This window comes from Vidua chalybeata, chromosome 11 (assembly GCF_026979565.1).
Source record: "Vidua chalybeata isolate OUT-0048 chromosome 11, bVidCha1 merged haplotype, whole genome shotgun sequence".
In the NCBI taxonomy this organism is placed as follows: Eukaryota; Metazoa; Chordata; class Aves; order Passeriformes; family Viduidae; genus Vidua; species Vidua chalybeata.
In genome coordinates this window covers 16,597,775-16,612,882 of record NC_071540.1, presented here as the reverse complement: position 1 = coordinate 16,612,882, position 15,108 = coordinate 16,597,775, and the positions used below count along the sequence as shown (strand labels likewise).

Sequence of the window (15,108 nt, the reverse complement as noted above, 5' to 3'; positions counted from 1 at the left end):
CGACCGACCGACCGGACCTGGCCCGCCCCGGCCGCCTCACGCCGCTCCCGCGCCCGCCTTTCGAACCGACCAATCAGACCCCGCGCCGGGCCCCGTCCATCCAATCACAAGGCTCTCCGCCTGCAGCCTCGCGCCTCTCCGGCGCCGGCGCCGTGCGCGCTCTTCGCTCTGAGGCGGCTTCCGGCCGGGGCCGGCCGAGTCTCAGCGTCCGCCCCGCACCGGGGTGAGTGAGGGGCGGCCTCGGGCAGAGCCAGCGGGAAAGGGAAAAATTCAGGGAAAAGAGGGTGTATAGGGAAATCCTCCCCCCTCCTGCTGTCTTCCGTTCCAACTGTCTGGCTTTGGGGGGGGGGGGCACTGCCGAACCCGGGTCCGCCTTCTGGGACCCTCCGCTCACTGCGCAACGTCCTCCAGAGCTCTCGGAGGGCTTTGGAAGGGCAAGTCTGAGTGGGATCACGGGTTTCTCCGCTGTGGCTGCTTTTCCTGTGTCTGTCTGTGTCCCGTCGCTTCTTTAAGGCCTCCCGGGAGCAGTGGGGAGCTGCGGAGCTGGTTCAGAGGGACCCCCCTGCCTTAACCTGGTAACAGCAGCTGCCCCAGCCCCTCGTACCCCGTGCTGCAGAACGATGTTTACTTTCTGTGGAGTGCTCCCTGCCTTCCGCCACGGGATCGGTTTGCTAGAGGGCTCAGAGGCTGTGTTTTCCAACATGGAAACGTACGCTTTGCTCCCTTTCTCTCTGAAGGGGAAAAGCTATTTTACAGTAAGCAAGACGATTCTGATAGGTTAATAGAATTCTTCTTTTGGAAATTAATAAAATGATGAGATGGAATGAAGCCTGGTCTGGTGGATGCAGCTGAAGTACAAGAGCAGCTGGCGAAACAGGAATTTGGCGACAGTACCTTGTCCTTATGTAACTGTAGAGTGAGTTGGGTTTGAAGGGGCCTCAAAGATGATCCTGTTCCAATCCCTGCCATAGGCTGGGACGCCTTCCACTGGACAGTGCTTTAGTTTTATGCTTGTCTGGATGTTGTCATTCTTAACTGTATATTCTGCAAAGGCATAACAGGAATAGGAAGAGACAGCTTTAGTAATCTGTGATACAGTGTTGTACTGTGCAGTGGTACTGGCTCTATGTTATAAGAAAAATATCCCACGAATCGTGCCAAAACTCTACTGATGTTTCTTGTATGAAATAATTGCCAGGAAGTGAAAATATCTTCTAGTGCTTTACTCAATCACCTATTTCAACCGTAAATAAAATTGTAGAAATTAGTATTCAAGTTGGTGTGCCACCTGCTCTGTTCCTTAGGATTAACACCTTCTTAATTTCTATTGCTAAGTATGAAATCAGGTATGGTGTAGTTTCATCAGGTACTAAAAGCGGGTGAGTTCATTCTGCTGCTGTAAGGGAGGTTGAATTGTTGGCAGAAAGCAGTCATGTAAAAAGAAAATCAATATGAATCTTATTTATCAACATGAAAAAAATATTGTTCTTTAGGTTTGGGAAAAGTAAATGCATTCTACATCATTAAAAAGATCTCAAATTAGACATAATTGATCCTTTTTTCTTTCTAGTCTTCATAGATATGTTTCTAAATTATTTTCTCCCATTCTAATAAGTAATGTTGAAAAGCCAGTGCATAGTTTTAGAGACTGAAATTCAAAAGGTCGTGAGTAAATTTTGTAAGATTTAGCTAAGCTTGGTTTATTAAAGTGGATTTTTAAATTTCTTGAAGATGCTGGAAAGTTTGGGATCATTCTCAATGTGCCTAATCATAGCCTTAAGCACAGCAGCATAAAATGACACTTAAATATCCTGGTGTGGGAGATGTTAATGATATTGCTGAAAGGTGGAAACAAAGTTTTGAGTTCCTTTGGGTTTTGAAGTGGTTTGCATCAACTGTGATTTCTCATTTCACTGAGTATTCAAAACTATTGTCAAAATTCTTTGTGTAGGAAAGAGCACTAGGAATGCAGGATTTCTGCTGAAGTGTCACGAATGATACCTTGAGGTAAACAACCGCCTGTTAGGCGTGGAGCTGAATTTTTTATGTTAAAAATTTGTACAATCTTAGAGAAAGCAGGATTTGAGTGAACAAAAAGTTGTTGAAATTTGTAAATATTTTTTTCCAAACACCAAACAGAACAATACTGTGTAACTGAGAATGTGAAACTCCAAATGTTTTGTATTAGTCAAGTTCGACAGTGACATTAACTGCAAAAAGGAATGTTAAACGTGGAGAGTAGAGTGGCTTCGGAGGAGTCGCGGGTTTGTTCCCGTCCCTCCCTGCTGTGAACCCCTGCTGTGCTGTGCGCGGTCCTGCTGCCGCCTTGTGGGCGTTGTTTGAGTGTTTGCAGCAAATACGTTCGTGTTCTGTGGCGCTGTGCAGAGTTCTGCGTTCTTGGTAAAGAGCTTCATCCTTAGCAATGTAGGTGCTCAGGTGGATTTTTTCATCATCAGGGTTGCTAAACAAGGATTTGCATTTCGCTTTAAGAAGTCATTTCTCTGAAAAGTGTATGAATTCGTGTGTTTTTTTTTTTTACCATTGACCTTAGATAAAAAAAAAAAAGATTGTTCTTTTCAAATGGAAAAATAGTAAAACTCGCTTTCAAAAATAATCTTCTAACATATTTTAATTAAATATGGAGAAAGCATCTTATGGAAACAATTAACCTAGATCTGAACCTTCCCTTCATTGTTGCCCCTCAAGCATGGAAAGGTGAAGCATTGGGCTAAGCAGCAAACTAAAGGAACCTAATTCAGTTTTCCTTCTGCATGAGGGAACTGGTTAGTTCATATTTGTGGGAGTTTCTGAGAAAAGAAAGGAACTTCCCTGGATTCCTGACATGCTGACCTCATAGTTGATTTTGGGAAGAAGTGAGAAGGTACCAAACCCTTTGTTTCTCCACACAGGAAGTGTGAAGGAAGTCAGGAGGAGAAATTGGCAGGTGGAGAGAAATGAGCATTTTATCCTTAATTTTGGTGTCAAACATGAAATGCCCACAGTGTTTTTCCCTGCTTTTTTGGGTCAGCTTTTGGTTTCTGCCCACTTCCTGGGTGTCTGCAGTTTTAGGTGAATTCTGTAGAATATGTAGGTTCCTTTTGCAATTAATAGGAAATAATTAACGTATTGAACACGTGTACAGATCAATTTTCAGATTACGGATGAGTATCACATCTCAGTAATTTATATGTTGATTACTTTTAGAAAATTTGAGATGCTTAGTCTCTCAGGATTGCTTACACAAGGAATTATCTCAATATTTTTCTAAACAGAAATATTAGTATTGGAAGTTCAGTATCATTATCAGAGAATTTTCAGCTTTAGGTTTTGAAAAAATCAGGTTTATGTTGGAAACCATACTGCTAGAATATCTTATATTTTCCCTACTTAAAGAGAAACCAGGCAGGATATGATACTGGAATGAGACAATTTCATAATTTTTTTTCCCCAGAAGACTAAAATAGATCTAGAAACTGGTTTAGGAAGTTGAAAGATTAATTATCTTTATCCATGTCCTCTACATTCAGAGACTAATAGTTTATAGAAACTATTTATTAGAGATTAGAATAAAAATGTTTATTTTAAGGTATTTTAACCAAACTATTGAGACACCTATGTAATGTAATTTTTATCAAGAAAGAAAAAATTGCACTGAATCTCATACCAAACACATTAAAGGGCAGAACATTTCTGTGCAAACCAGTGAGATATGTCAGTGCCATTATGTAGAGATAATTTCTTTACTTCTCTCCCAATATTCACTTCAGATTTTAACATTTGCTTAGCATTTTGCAGTTCTAAAGCAATTCCTGTATTTTCTAAATATTGTTCTTTTACTTCACTTCCAGTATTTCTTGTACAGAAATCGTGTGTTTACCTTGGCATTCTTTACCCCATATTTCTGTTGGTAGCTTGCTCAGAGCAATTTATATTGCTTATTCACGATTTTTTCCTGTGATTTTTTTTTTGTTTTGTTCTCCCAGTATTCTTTTATGTATCAGTTCCCTTTGAGCTACCACCTATGTAAAATTCTGTCCATTAGGACTTAGATTCTGGTAAGATGGCAACTTGCAATTCTTATTTTTCATTGGAATGTTGTTAAAAAGAAACTAATTAAACCAGTGTCCTTTCTTCACACAAATTGTTGTTTCTCTTGAGCATCTTTTGTTTGTCAGTCATTCCCCTCCAACAAAAAAGATTTCAGCCTTCCCTGTGCATTTACACACCACTGTCTAATCTGACATTTCTAAACATCAGTTTAATACTGAGCACTGGGAACACTGCTCTGTCCTAACTTCAGAAGTGCTTAAAGCCTCCAGGGAAGCTCAGAAAGATGTTTTGTTATTTAGTCCATCACATCCTGCAAGAACTGAGTGCTAAAACTTGAAACGTTCTAATATTGAATGCTATTTGAAAATTTCAGGAGTACTGATCTATGAACTGGTGTGACAGTTAAGACCTTTGATTTGTAGCATTTATTCTACAAGAGGGGCCATTGGAAAATCCCTTGGAGTTGTTAGAAGGCTTTTAACCTAAAAAAGTGCACCATCACCTCTGGTTGTGGCATTGGTGGCTTTCATCCACGGTCTGAGAATACTTTTGCAAACAATGGCAGTGATTACTGTTCTTAGTTTAGAAATAATGACTCTTTCCTTGAAATGCTCCATTTGACTTGCTGCCCTGTGCTGATGTGCATTCCCTGTTTCATTAGGACACTGCTCTGGCTTTCTCCTGAGACTGCCAGCTCAGATGACAGTTTTAGGAGGCGCAGGCAGAGGCTGAATGATGAAGAGGTTTAATAATCATCTGGGTTCACACATGTTAAAGTAACACACAGCCATTGAGCTGGTCACCCTCTCAGGGGCATGCTAACTCCAGAGCTATCAAAAAAGCTCTACTGATAAATTTAAAACATATTGACTTTGTGTGACATGCAATCAAAAGCTGGTGGCAATAACACAGCAGGGTTCTTAATCACTTTGCTGTTACAGTCGTGCTCCTGCTGTCATATTTCTAAAGGTTCATTTGTTAATTTGTTGGAAAGAATGCTTAAGCAACTTGTACAGTTTCCAATAACTTCTGTGCTAAAAGTAAGTGTAGTGTAATATTAGACTTCCAGATAGTATGGGGGAAGGTTTTTGGAAGAAATCACTACAATACTATGTGGAACATATTCTCATGGTTCTCGAGTGGCTTTTAAATGTTTGGATTTTAAAAATTAAGTTTGCTTGTGGGAATCTAACTCTTGTTAAGCTGAACACATAGTGGGAAGTACTGGATATATGAGTGTACGTGGCTCTTTAAGCTGAATATATTCCTCGACCATTCTAGGAATAGCAGTGGAGATTGTAACTGTCAGCCCTGCAGCTGAATTTTGGGATTTTACAATAGTAAAATCTGACCAATGGCTACTTGTATTTGTCCACTGTCTAGCAGGAGTGTTAAGACAGTGATGGCTGCTTAGTACAAGTTGTAGTGGTGTTTGCCTGGTATATTGCAACTAGAAAGGTGATCCCTTTGGGAGAAGGAGAAATAACAAAATACTAAGCAAACAAATAAACAAACAGGCGTCTCTCTAACTCAATGGCAGTATGGGTCATAAAAATAAAATTTTACCAAGATGAAAAGAGAATCTGGAGTTCAAGAAAGATTAATGCTGCTAGGGAGTCCCTGAAAATTAAAATCTCAGCTGTGTGTTTATGTCCATGATAGCAAAGATTATAAACTTCTAGTTGACCGTTAACATTTGGGTTGTGTAGAAGATCAGACACATGCTGGATTTAATGACTCTAACAGTGTAATAGAAATTATATGCATTAAATGTATTTTGATCTCAAATATTGTTAAAATAACACAGTGATAATATCTTATCTGTTAAATCAGACTTGCTAGTGACACTATTTTAATGTTGGCAGGTGGAAATTTTCTCAGATTCCTGTCCTTGTGCTACTAAAATCATCCCTAACTAAAGATGCATCCAGACCTGTCTCCTCATCTGCACACTGAAGAGTGTAACCTAATTATCAGTCTGCTCAAGAAGTGTCACAAGGAGGTAAGAAGTGTTGAGCAGAGAAAAGAGTGGGTGGATTGGGGAAATGAGTGTCAGATAAATTAGTGGTGATATTATATGATCATGGAGAGAAAACCCTCCTCTAGGTAGAACAGCCACAAAATATATAGCTGGTGTGTTTTCACTGAAGAGCTGTCTGATGACTGCATGTAAAATCATGCCAGTGATTTATTTAGGCAATACAACATACCTTAAAATTTTCTGTGCTACAGTTTAACACTTAGGGACCTATTTTAAGAACTGAAATAACTTCTGCATCTCTTAGCACTGTGTACCCCTCAAAAAACAATAATAAAATCAGCTTCAAATGCCCTCTTTTTGTATGATCACAGCATTTCCATATTCCAGCTGTCCCTGGGGCAGATGTTTCAGTGTGGTTAGAAGCAGATGTGTTGATGGGGATCCCAGCAGCCACATGCCTGAAGTTCAGTGCTTGGAGAGCTAATTGGGAATTACTACTTGACTTCCATCTTCTTACTAGGTACCTACTCAAGGATGTGAAATGCTAAGTTGTCTTCAGGCTTCTCCACGCTCTTCATTGCTTCAAGATGATGGAATCATCATCATACTTGTTTAAAAGCCTTTTTAAAAATTTACTTTGTCTACATCTTCTGCATCTCTAGATATAGAAGATTTGGCCCCTGCATTGAAAACTCTCTGCAGCATCATTGCAATGTTAATTATTTTCCCAGTATATTCTAAACAGATGTTCGTCAGAGATAATCTTATGGTATTAGTGCATAAAAAAGTTAAATTTCATTGTTTTTACTGGGATAAAAATATATTCAGATATTCACTATGAATGTGAAAACTCTTTGATTTACAACACTACATGCAATCTATAATATTTTCACCTCCATGGTTAGTTGTGATGTTGATCCTTTTTTCTAGTGCAGTTGGATTCTAAGACAATATAAATGTTAGCTTTAATGTTTTGAACAGAATTGTAAATTTTTCTTTTCAAAAGCCATTGCAGCATGAGAAACAAGGCTGATAATTCACAAAATGTGAGAGAAGACATTTTATCTGAAAGACGGTTAACAACATTTTTGCAAGATTTTAACATAGCTAAAGTAACATATTAAAAAACATTTTCAACACCACACTTTGTTATGATTTTTAAATTACAGCAATGAAGGGAGCAGAGCTTTTAATACTAAAATTCATTTGCAGGGAGTATATTGTACTGGTTTTCTTCAGCAACATGTAATTTGTTTTGTTGGCACTTGGAATTCAGTATCTTGAAACATAAGCACCCTGCAGTCTGTTGATACCATCTCATAGGTGGTGCTTCCCATTTCACTGCTCCTGTACAGAACATCTCCAAGCTTTAAAACTAAAAGTTGAATTAAATGTAGGAGTTACACTTCTCTTCAAAGTTCAGAAATTTTAATTTGCCTAAAAATGCTTTAGGTAGTTTGAGAGATTGTAGAAATTTTTTTCCTTTCATTTTTGGTTGATTTTTTCCCAACAACTTTAATGTTATAATGTAGATAAATGTTCTGTAGCTAGAATTTAGTGAGAAGACTACACGTGCATTAACTACTGTAGTAGCAAAAGGATTGCCAAATGACCATCAGTTAGGAGAACAGGCAGCAATATAAAGTGAAAGTGTTGTAATTATTTTTTCATAATTGTGAAAGCAAATCCAATTAGGAAAATGCATTCAGATTTGTCCTGCATACATAGAGGGGCTTTGTGTCCTTTGAGTAGGAATGCAGCAGTATTGATTTACTGCTTGCAAGTAATGAATGGTTGACTGGCTTTTTGGTTTTGGTTTGGTTTTCTTTTGTTCTATATGAATATGAAGATAGAACTATCATGGACTTGTGTGATGTAGCTTATTCGACTGCCTTGAGAACTGGAACTAAAGGCTGCACTTGCACTCCTTGGTGGCAAAGGAATCTGTTGTCAATCTGACTTATGAGGGCACTGGGAGCAGCAATAATAATCACGCACAGAATTATATTCTCTTGGTTTTGTTTGAAGTTGATCTTTGCATGAAGGGGAATTACTTTTGTCAGTCTTGTGCTCAGCTGGGAGAGGATGTTTGTGCTGGCAGTTTCAGAACAGAAAGGCTGAGGATGACTTTTTCACACTCAGTTGAAAGGGACCAATACTTTTTCATTTGAAATTCAATGGGAATGTACTGAAATATTCTTTTTAAATTGAACTCACTGAAATCTGAAGTCAGTGATATTAATGAGTTATTGGTGACTACTTGCTGTTTTCTTAAAGTGCCAAAATGTCCTAAGAACCTTAATCTGCAATTTAAGTTGCCATTCCTGAGGGATGAAAAGCAGTATTTTTTAATTGTGTGTCCATTTTCATAACAGTCAATTTGATTTACTTTTTCCTTAATCTAGAACCCGCCCTGTATATCAAGTTTTGTATCAAGTGAGGAGAGGTTAATGGGATTCCTATTTGATGTCACTTCTTTTTTTAATACCTCCACTCTGGTGCCAAGTATGTGCTATAAATAGATGAATTTTTATAGGTAGCAGCTCAAAGAAATGTGTATTGTCTTGCAGTTGTATCACTGTAATAGGTGTAATAGCTATTTTTGAGAAACTGATTCTTTGTTTCCCTTATAATCTCAGCCAAGAAGTTGGCATTTTAGGAATCTGGCTAAATAAACATAGATTAAACCCACTGTATGCAGTACTCAGAGTGGAGTTAGCTTGAAATGTGAGTGTTCACCTTGAAATTTAACATGCAGGTATGCAAGTAGAATACAAAATTAAATCTGTATTAGCTGTAATGAAAATGTTGTAAAAGCAAGATCAGTGTGCAGTAAAGTGACAACTTGTTCTGTGCAACTGTTTCAGTCATCTGATGCCCTTTATAAATCACAGAGGTATAACCTAGCTAATTATAGCACTGCTGTAGTAAAGTGTTTGTCATAAACTTTATTAACCCACTCCTACTTCAGTTGTGTTCTATTGGATGAGATCTTGTTCGCTGTTTAAATCCTTAACAGTGTTCATGTATCACTTTTCTGAATCCACCCAGCTGCTGGTCAGCTGTGGAAATGCACATAGGTTTCCCTCTGAAATGTGGACGGGACTTCATTTGCATCTGTTTTGTTCTTCTTGGTCTTTTTTGTTTAAATTCATTAGTTGTCTGTAAGATTGGCTGAGTTGTCTCCATTCATTATGTAGCTGCAAATATTTACTAAAAGCCCTCTCCTTCAGCTCTTCTAAATCACTTGGATGCTCTGCTGCCAGGTTCTGCCCTGAGATTCTGTAACATGGCACAAGCATCCCCCTGAAAAAGCAGTCCTTCTGCAGCCATGCATTCTGAGAGTGGTTTAATGTCTGGTATTATGGAATTGCTTTAGGAAATCCTGGCTAAGAGGACAGATTTTTCTGGTGAATACCATCCTGTTAGCTGTGGAGAGCCCTCATGAGGACAAGGCCTGCAGTTTTTTAGAAACTAAGGAACACTTAAATGTGCATAAGGCCCACAGTTGAGCAGTGCCATGAAGATGGTAAATGCATCTTATTTATTAACCTCAAGATCCAGAGAGGTTTTTTCATACTGGTTCTAATGTTCCAGTCAATTAAGCCTAGTGCCTGCATCTTCTGGACCAACAGCACATTCTTCATGTAGCTGGGATAATGGAGCAGTGAATCCTTTGCCTCTCTAGGTCACAAAGAAATAATGAAAACTAATGCAGGGAGGACATTGCCTCTGTATCACAACCTGGAGTTCAGAATATTTATTTTTTGTATTTTATTTAACCTAGTGTAAGAGAGAGTTGTGAGACTGACTTCTAGATCAATAAAATGTATGTTCTGCATTTAAACAATAGCTTCAGCTAAGGTGTCCTCCTTTAGTCTGGTTATGCATGGTGAGTACCTTCAACTTTCAGCCAGGCAGGCGTGGCTCAAGTGAGCTTCAGGAATAGCTTGAACCTCTGCCTGCTTGGGGAAAAAAGTTACCAAACACCACTTTTCACAAGAAAGGGAAAGGAAAAGACCAGGATATGTTGAAAAATGCAAATGAATTTAAATAAGTTTAGAGCTTCAGAGGAAGAAACCTTTGAATTGTAATTTTTTTTCTCCTTAACTCATCAGCACAATGTTTTGAAGTTTTTTGGCCATTGCAATGATATTGATCGTGAGATGAGGAAATGCTTAAAAAAAGAGGTAAGTAATAAATTATAAACATTTTGAGTTAAATACTTAATAAAAAATGGGAGAGAACTAGAGTTGCTTTTTACTAAGTAGTATGAAGCAGTAAATGTAAGCATGCTCTGCTGTGGGCACTCGAGACCAAATCTAAACTTTTAAAAATAAATTTGTCAAGTAAAATCTGGCATTAACAAATGTCATGGTGTATTTTTTGATATACAAAAATAGGCAAACACATTTTAATATTGCAGATAGGAACTGACACTTCACAGATTGCTTCTGACTTTTTTCTTAATTTTTTAGTAGTGGTATTTGCACAGAAATTAATATAAAGCAGTAATGGTCATCTCTGCAAAAGTACCACTTAAAGCTGAAGTCAGTTACACTGACTGAAACTACTTAATGAGTTGCTGAGTTAGGCCCTAAATGAAAATATCTGCAGATAGGAAGGAATGAAGATGGAGTTTAAGTGGATTAACTGTTTTAATAGGCACATTTTCAAGAAGAGTGTTCTTTATATTTATGGTGGTTTTGCCTACATGACAGAACATATAAATGAATATTTCACATACCTTTTAACTTTAAACTGTACTTTCTAATTTTTACATAAATTTCACCATACTAAAAAGTTTCTTTCCATATAATCTCATTATTGTTATTTTTTCTTCCACTGAAGCCTTTCCATTAAAGGAGTTCTTGATGATTATATTTGTCTGCTTTCTTAAAATGTGCTTATATTGATATGCCATTACTAGGAAGCCCCTGAAAGTTGTTCACAAATATTGAATAGGTACAGATGTAGCTTTTAAAGATCTGTTGTTCTCATTCTACATAAAAACATGGATGGGTTATTGAAAAATTAAATATTGGCAAGGGAAAAAGTTAAGCTTTCTGTAAATGTTAAGTAATGATTCAGGTCATTATTTCAGTTATAGACCAATCAGTATAATGGATGAAAAACTGCAAATCCTTTTCAAAGTCAATTTCTTTAGTAGTTTATTACATTATATAGAGAATTGAATATTTGTGGCTTACTTGGGTTTTATTCTTGATACCAATTATTAAAATATTGAACACATATATACTCTAACCTAAGGACAAAAAGAATTTTCTCTCATGAAATACATATCAAATGATGCATTGATTTTTAATTTTTCATTTGTTTGAGCCATGAAAATGCTTCCTTTTTGTTTGCAATGAAAGAAAGGCTCTTCAAGCTTCTGCTAGTGCAGGGGCATACTTGAAAGCATGGTGATCTTATACATGTATCTTACCTGTGAAGGCTTTCTTGATTCCATTTTACCCTGGAGTCCTGCCTCTGTTGTGGTTCTTGTTTAAACCATTAAAAACCCCCACATGCCTTACCCTCATTCAATCCAAATTTCCCTTTGTTCCTTTCATCTTGGTATCCTGCTTTATCTGTGCGTATAATTAATGTCCAGGATCAAAAATAGACCAAGCCTGTGATGACAAATTCATGTTTCAGAAGGCAGATGCACATTAATCAGTGTCTTGCAAAAGGAAAAGAGCCTGACCTGTGCTCTAGAATAGCACCAGTGCAACTTTTTCCTAGTTCATGTGTGAAGTGTAGCTGTTGTATATTAGTTCACTGTATAATTAAGTTCCTCCTTAAGATTAACTGAATATTCTTTATTCGAATGTTCTAATACTCTTTAGCTTAATAACCTCAAACTTAGAAACCTGTATTTTAATGGAATAAATGTTAATTTCAAAGTTAAAATGTTAATTTCAAAGTAAAAACGAACCTATATCTAGATATTAACAAGAGCTGTATTTCTAATGCATCAGTCAAACATACTGTTTCTGTTCCTGGGTAAAAATGCTTCTACAGTTTTAGATTTGACATATCTGTTTAATGGTAACAGCTGATCTGTTAATTTCCTTATCTGTCTTCCAGTTTGAAGAAAACAGGCGCAGAAACCGGGAGAAACGACAGAGGATAGTGAATGCTCACAAAGCCTCAGAGAAGTGAGCTGTGCTGTGGCTGGACAGCTGCAGCTCCACAGGGATATTCACTTGCAAGCTGACAGAACACTTGTGTTTCATCACCAGTGTCCAGCCTGTGGTTTGTGAAATGGTGACAAAATAAATGCATCTAATACGTATTCGTTCCCAACAAGGCAAACAATGTGAAAAAATAAATACCATACATTGCTCACAACCTAACTTAATTTTTGACCTCTAAAAGAAAACTACAGTGGCAAGTCTGTTCTGGCACTTTTGTGATTGTTAAATAATGAGGAATTGGTGTGTGTGAGGTACTATGTGTTCAGGGCAGCTGTGTTCCCCACTTTGTACTGAGTTGCATTTATTTCCTTGTGTTTAGCATTCTCTCTTTCATATCATGGGTTTTATAGGTTTTTTTTTTTCTTTTTTTTTTTTCATTGCAGAACACTATGACTTTTTCCATCACTTTTTGTAGTGTAATGATAACACTTCTTAAATGAATTAGGAAAAAGAAATTCTAAACAGATGTGGCTTGAAATTTGAAATTGCCTATCAAGGAATAATTGGAGTTCTAGTATTGGAGCTAAAAGGATGAAGCTACTGTCTTCAGCTGAGAAGATTACAAATCCTCCCTGCCAACCATATGTACAGTGTAGACTGTTGTAAGACAATTTGTTCATCATACCCAAAACAAGCGGCTTTAGAAATTCAGAATGGAACATTTCCAGAGATTTACAAAACTTCCCTTTGATTTTTGTTGAGTACAATCAATGTGTGCTGAGTGATTTTTGAAGAGGAGTGCTGCCAAAAATACAAACTGAAGTTCTTCCATTTTCTCTGGTACAAAAGTAAAGTCACATTATGACTATTGAGGTTGAAGCAAAGCTGACACTGAAGTGTAACTTTCTCAGGCAAGTCAATGTGTATTGTGTGACCAAGTTGCCTTGTTAGCCTATAAAAGGTGTTTATTTTCCATCAAACTGCTGAAAGTCCAGAACAAGTTTTAAGAATTCAGAAGATTTGATATCAAAACATACACTGGTTTGTCCACTGATGGAACTGCTTCTCTGTGTGTCTGCTAGATTCTCCTTACTTTTAAATAATGACTCTGTTCTGCCTAGCAGCAAAATAGTTTTTAAAAATTATAAATATTCTTGAGCCAAATATACAAAGTATCTAGAAAACTGTTGGAATAAAGGTGCCTATTCTACAGTGAATGACATGGTTTGTTGTAAGAACCATTGTTGATACTCAGTCTTGAAATTGGTACATGCCCCTATTTTTGGAAGACAATGGTATTTTGTGAGCTGTTTTGAAGGGTGAATTAGAATAATTTTAGTTATTTTTCAATACCTGGATGGACCCAATTAAATCGTTAAAATTAAACCACAAATGTTTTCAGTGAAAGCTCCAAGCAAAGCTGAAGCAGTTATTTCTGCATCTTGACATGCTGTTTGTTTCTTAGAACAAGTAAACGATGCACTGCTTGAATTAATACTTGAATGGTTGGAAATGGTGCAGCCTTTATTGGTACTTTCCAGAGTATTTTGAAAGAGTAATTTGTAGTGAACTCCCCTATCTGGGAACTCTGCATCCATGATACTTCTTCCATTTGAGATGACACAACCTACTTCAGGCAAGCTCCTAAGTAGGATTTGTAGCCTTTAAGTAAATAAATAAGTTGAGAATTGTTCCAGAGATTAGGTTGAGAAGCTGATATCTGAGTGCAGAAGCATTGAAGCTTTTGTTTCATTAATCAGCTTCTGTAAGTCCCAATCTTTCACAAAGCAACAAAAAAGAAGCCAAGAGCCACTTAACACAGCTCATTAGTCAGAATCATGTTTGCAAAGATCAATGTGCTTAGTGAATGAAAGACCAAATGGCACACACAATTCCTATTGATACTTCTAACTACATTTATTTATAAATCTATTTTACAGATCAGCTTTGTTTACCTAGTGAAAGTCTGATCATGGTCTTCCTTCTGTTTCTCTTTGCTAATTGCCCACTAGTAGTGTGATATGAGAGTGCCCATTGATTCCTGTGGGTTTTGTTCCTTTTGTTTGACAGGGAGTTCATGTTGCTAATTTGATCTTGAAGCTGAAAAACTGGTGTAAAAATACTGATGATTTATCTGACAGAGAAAGGGGTAAGGGTGAAATACTAAATGTGGATTTTTTTTCTCGTTTCCTAAAGTGAGCTTGGCTGAAATAAACCTTTTTTGCTATAGACTTTGAAGACAGTTTATTGCAATGTCATTTGTCTATAGGAGCATTTTACCCATTGTTCTTTCTGACAGAGTGTATTTGAGTGAGAAAAGAAATTTCATGTAATCTGTGTTGAATTGTATGTGAGAAGCTCATGTGTGTTTTATGTCAGAAAGTGAAGAAGGGGGAAACAGAAAGGGCAAATGGCAGCTCTGACCATAATGGTGAGGATTTTGCATATTGAAGTGCCATAAAAGTCTAGGATACATGGACAGGAGGAGGACAGAGCAAAAGGAATTGTAACTGTCCAGCAAAATCCCTCCAGTTTTACCAGAAATGACATTATGTTTTCCTTATTTTTTTTTTAAATTTATTTTTTAGTAGAAGGAAAAATATTCTGCTGAATAGCAGCAGCATGGTGTAAGTGAGTCCTGTGAGTTAGTTATTCCCTCTGTTACTGGAAATCACAGATTTCCAGTAATGCATATTTCCAATGTTATGCACTTTGCTGAACCTCCACACCTCATGTATAAAGTGCATTCAACAGCCAGGCATTCCTGAATTTGACACTGCCCATGCTTTAAAAATTTCATGACATCTAATACAATTTTTTTCTGATACAAATTAAAACACACTACTGTGGAATACCTAAAAGGATTTGAACAACTGGAAAACTGATACCGGATTCTGATAGTTGAGTTAAAAATGAATTATTAGCATTAATGCT

The 15,108-nt window shown here is 37.3% G+C and overlaps 1 protein-coding gene across 1 annotated transcript; it reads left to right on the top strand.

Annotated features, from left to right (window-relative positions):
* Positions 1-120: 120 nt before the first annotated feature.
* On the top strand, positions 121-14,412 carry CMC2 (C-X9-C motif containing 2). The gene is made up of 4 exons (XM_053953172.1): positions 121-223; positions 5,916-6,052; positions 10,150-10,221; positions 12,125-14,412. Exons 2-4 carry the CDS (start codon positions 5,972-5,974, stop codon positions 12,197-12,199), a joined length of 228 nt encoding a protein of 75 aa, XP_053809147.1. The 5' UTR covers positions 121-223; positions 5,916-5,971; the 3' UTR covers positions 12,200-14,412.
* Positions 14,413-15,108: the final 696 nt, after the last annotated feature.

Bases quoted from the DNA above. Each gene is read 5' to 3' on its own strand.
- CMC2 (XM_053953172.1), top strand. From the start codon at position 5,972: ATGCATCCAGACCTGTCTCCTCATCTGCACACTGAAGAGTGTAACCTA. The intron at 6,053-10,149 runs GTAAGAAGTGTT...TTAACTCATCAG, and splicing joins TCAAGAAGTGTCACAAGGAG to CACAATGTTTTGAAGTTTTT. The intron at 10,222-12,124 runs GTAAGTAATAAA...TCTGTCTTCCAG, and splicing joins GGAAATGCTTAAAAAAAGAG to TTTGAAGAAAACAGGCGCAG.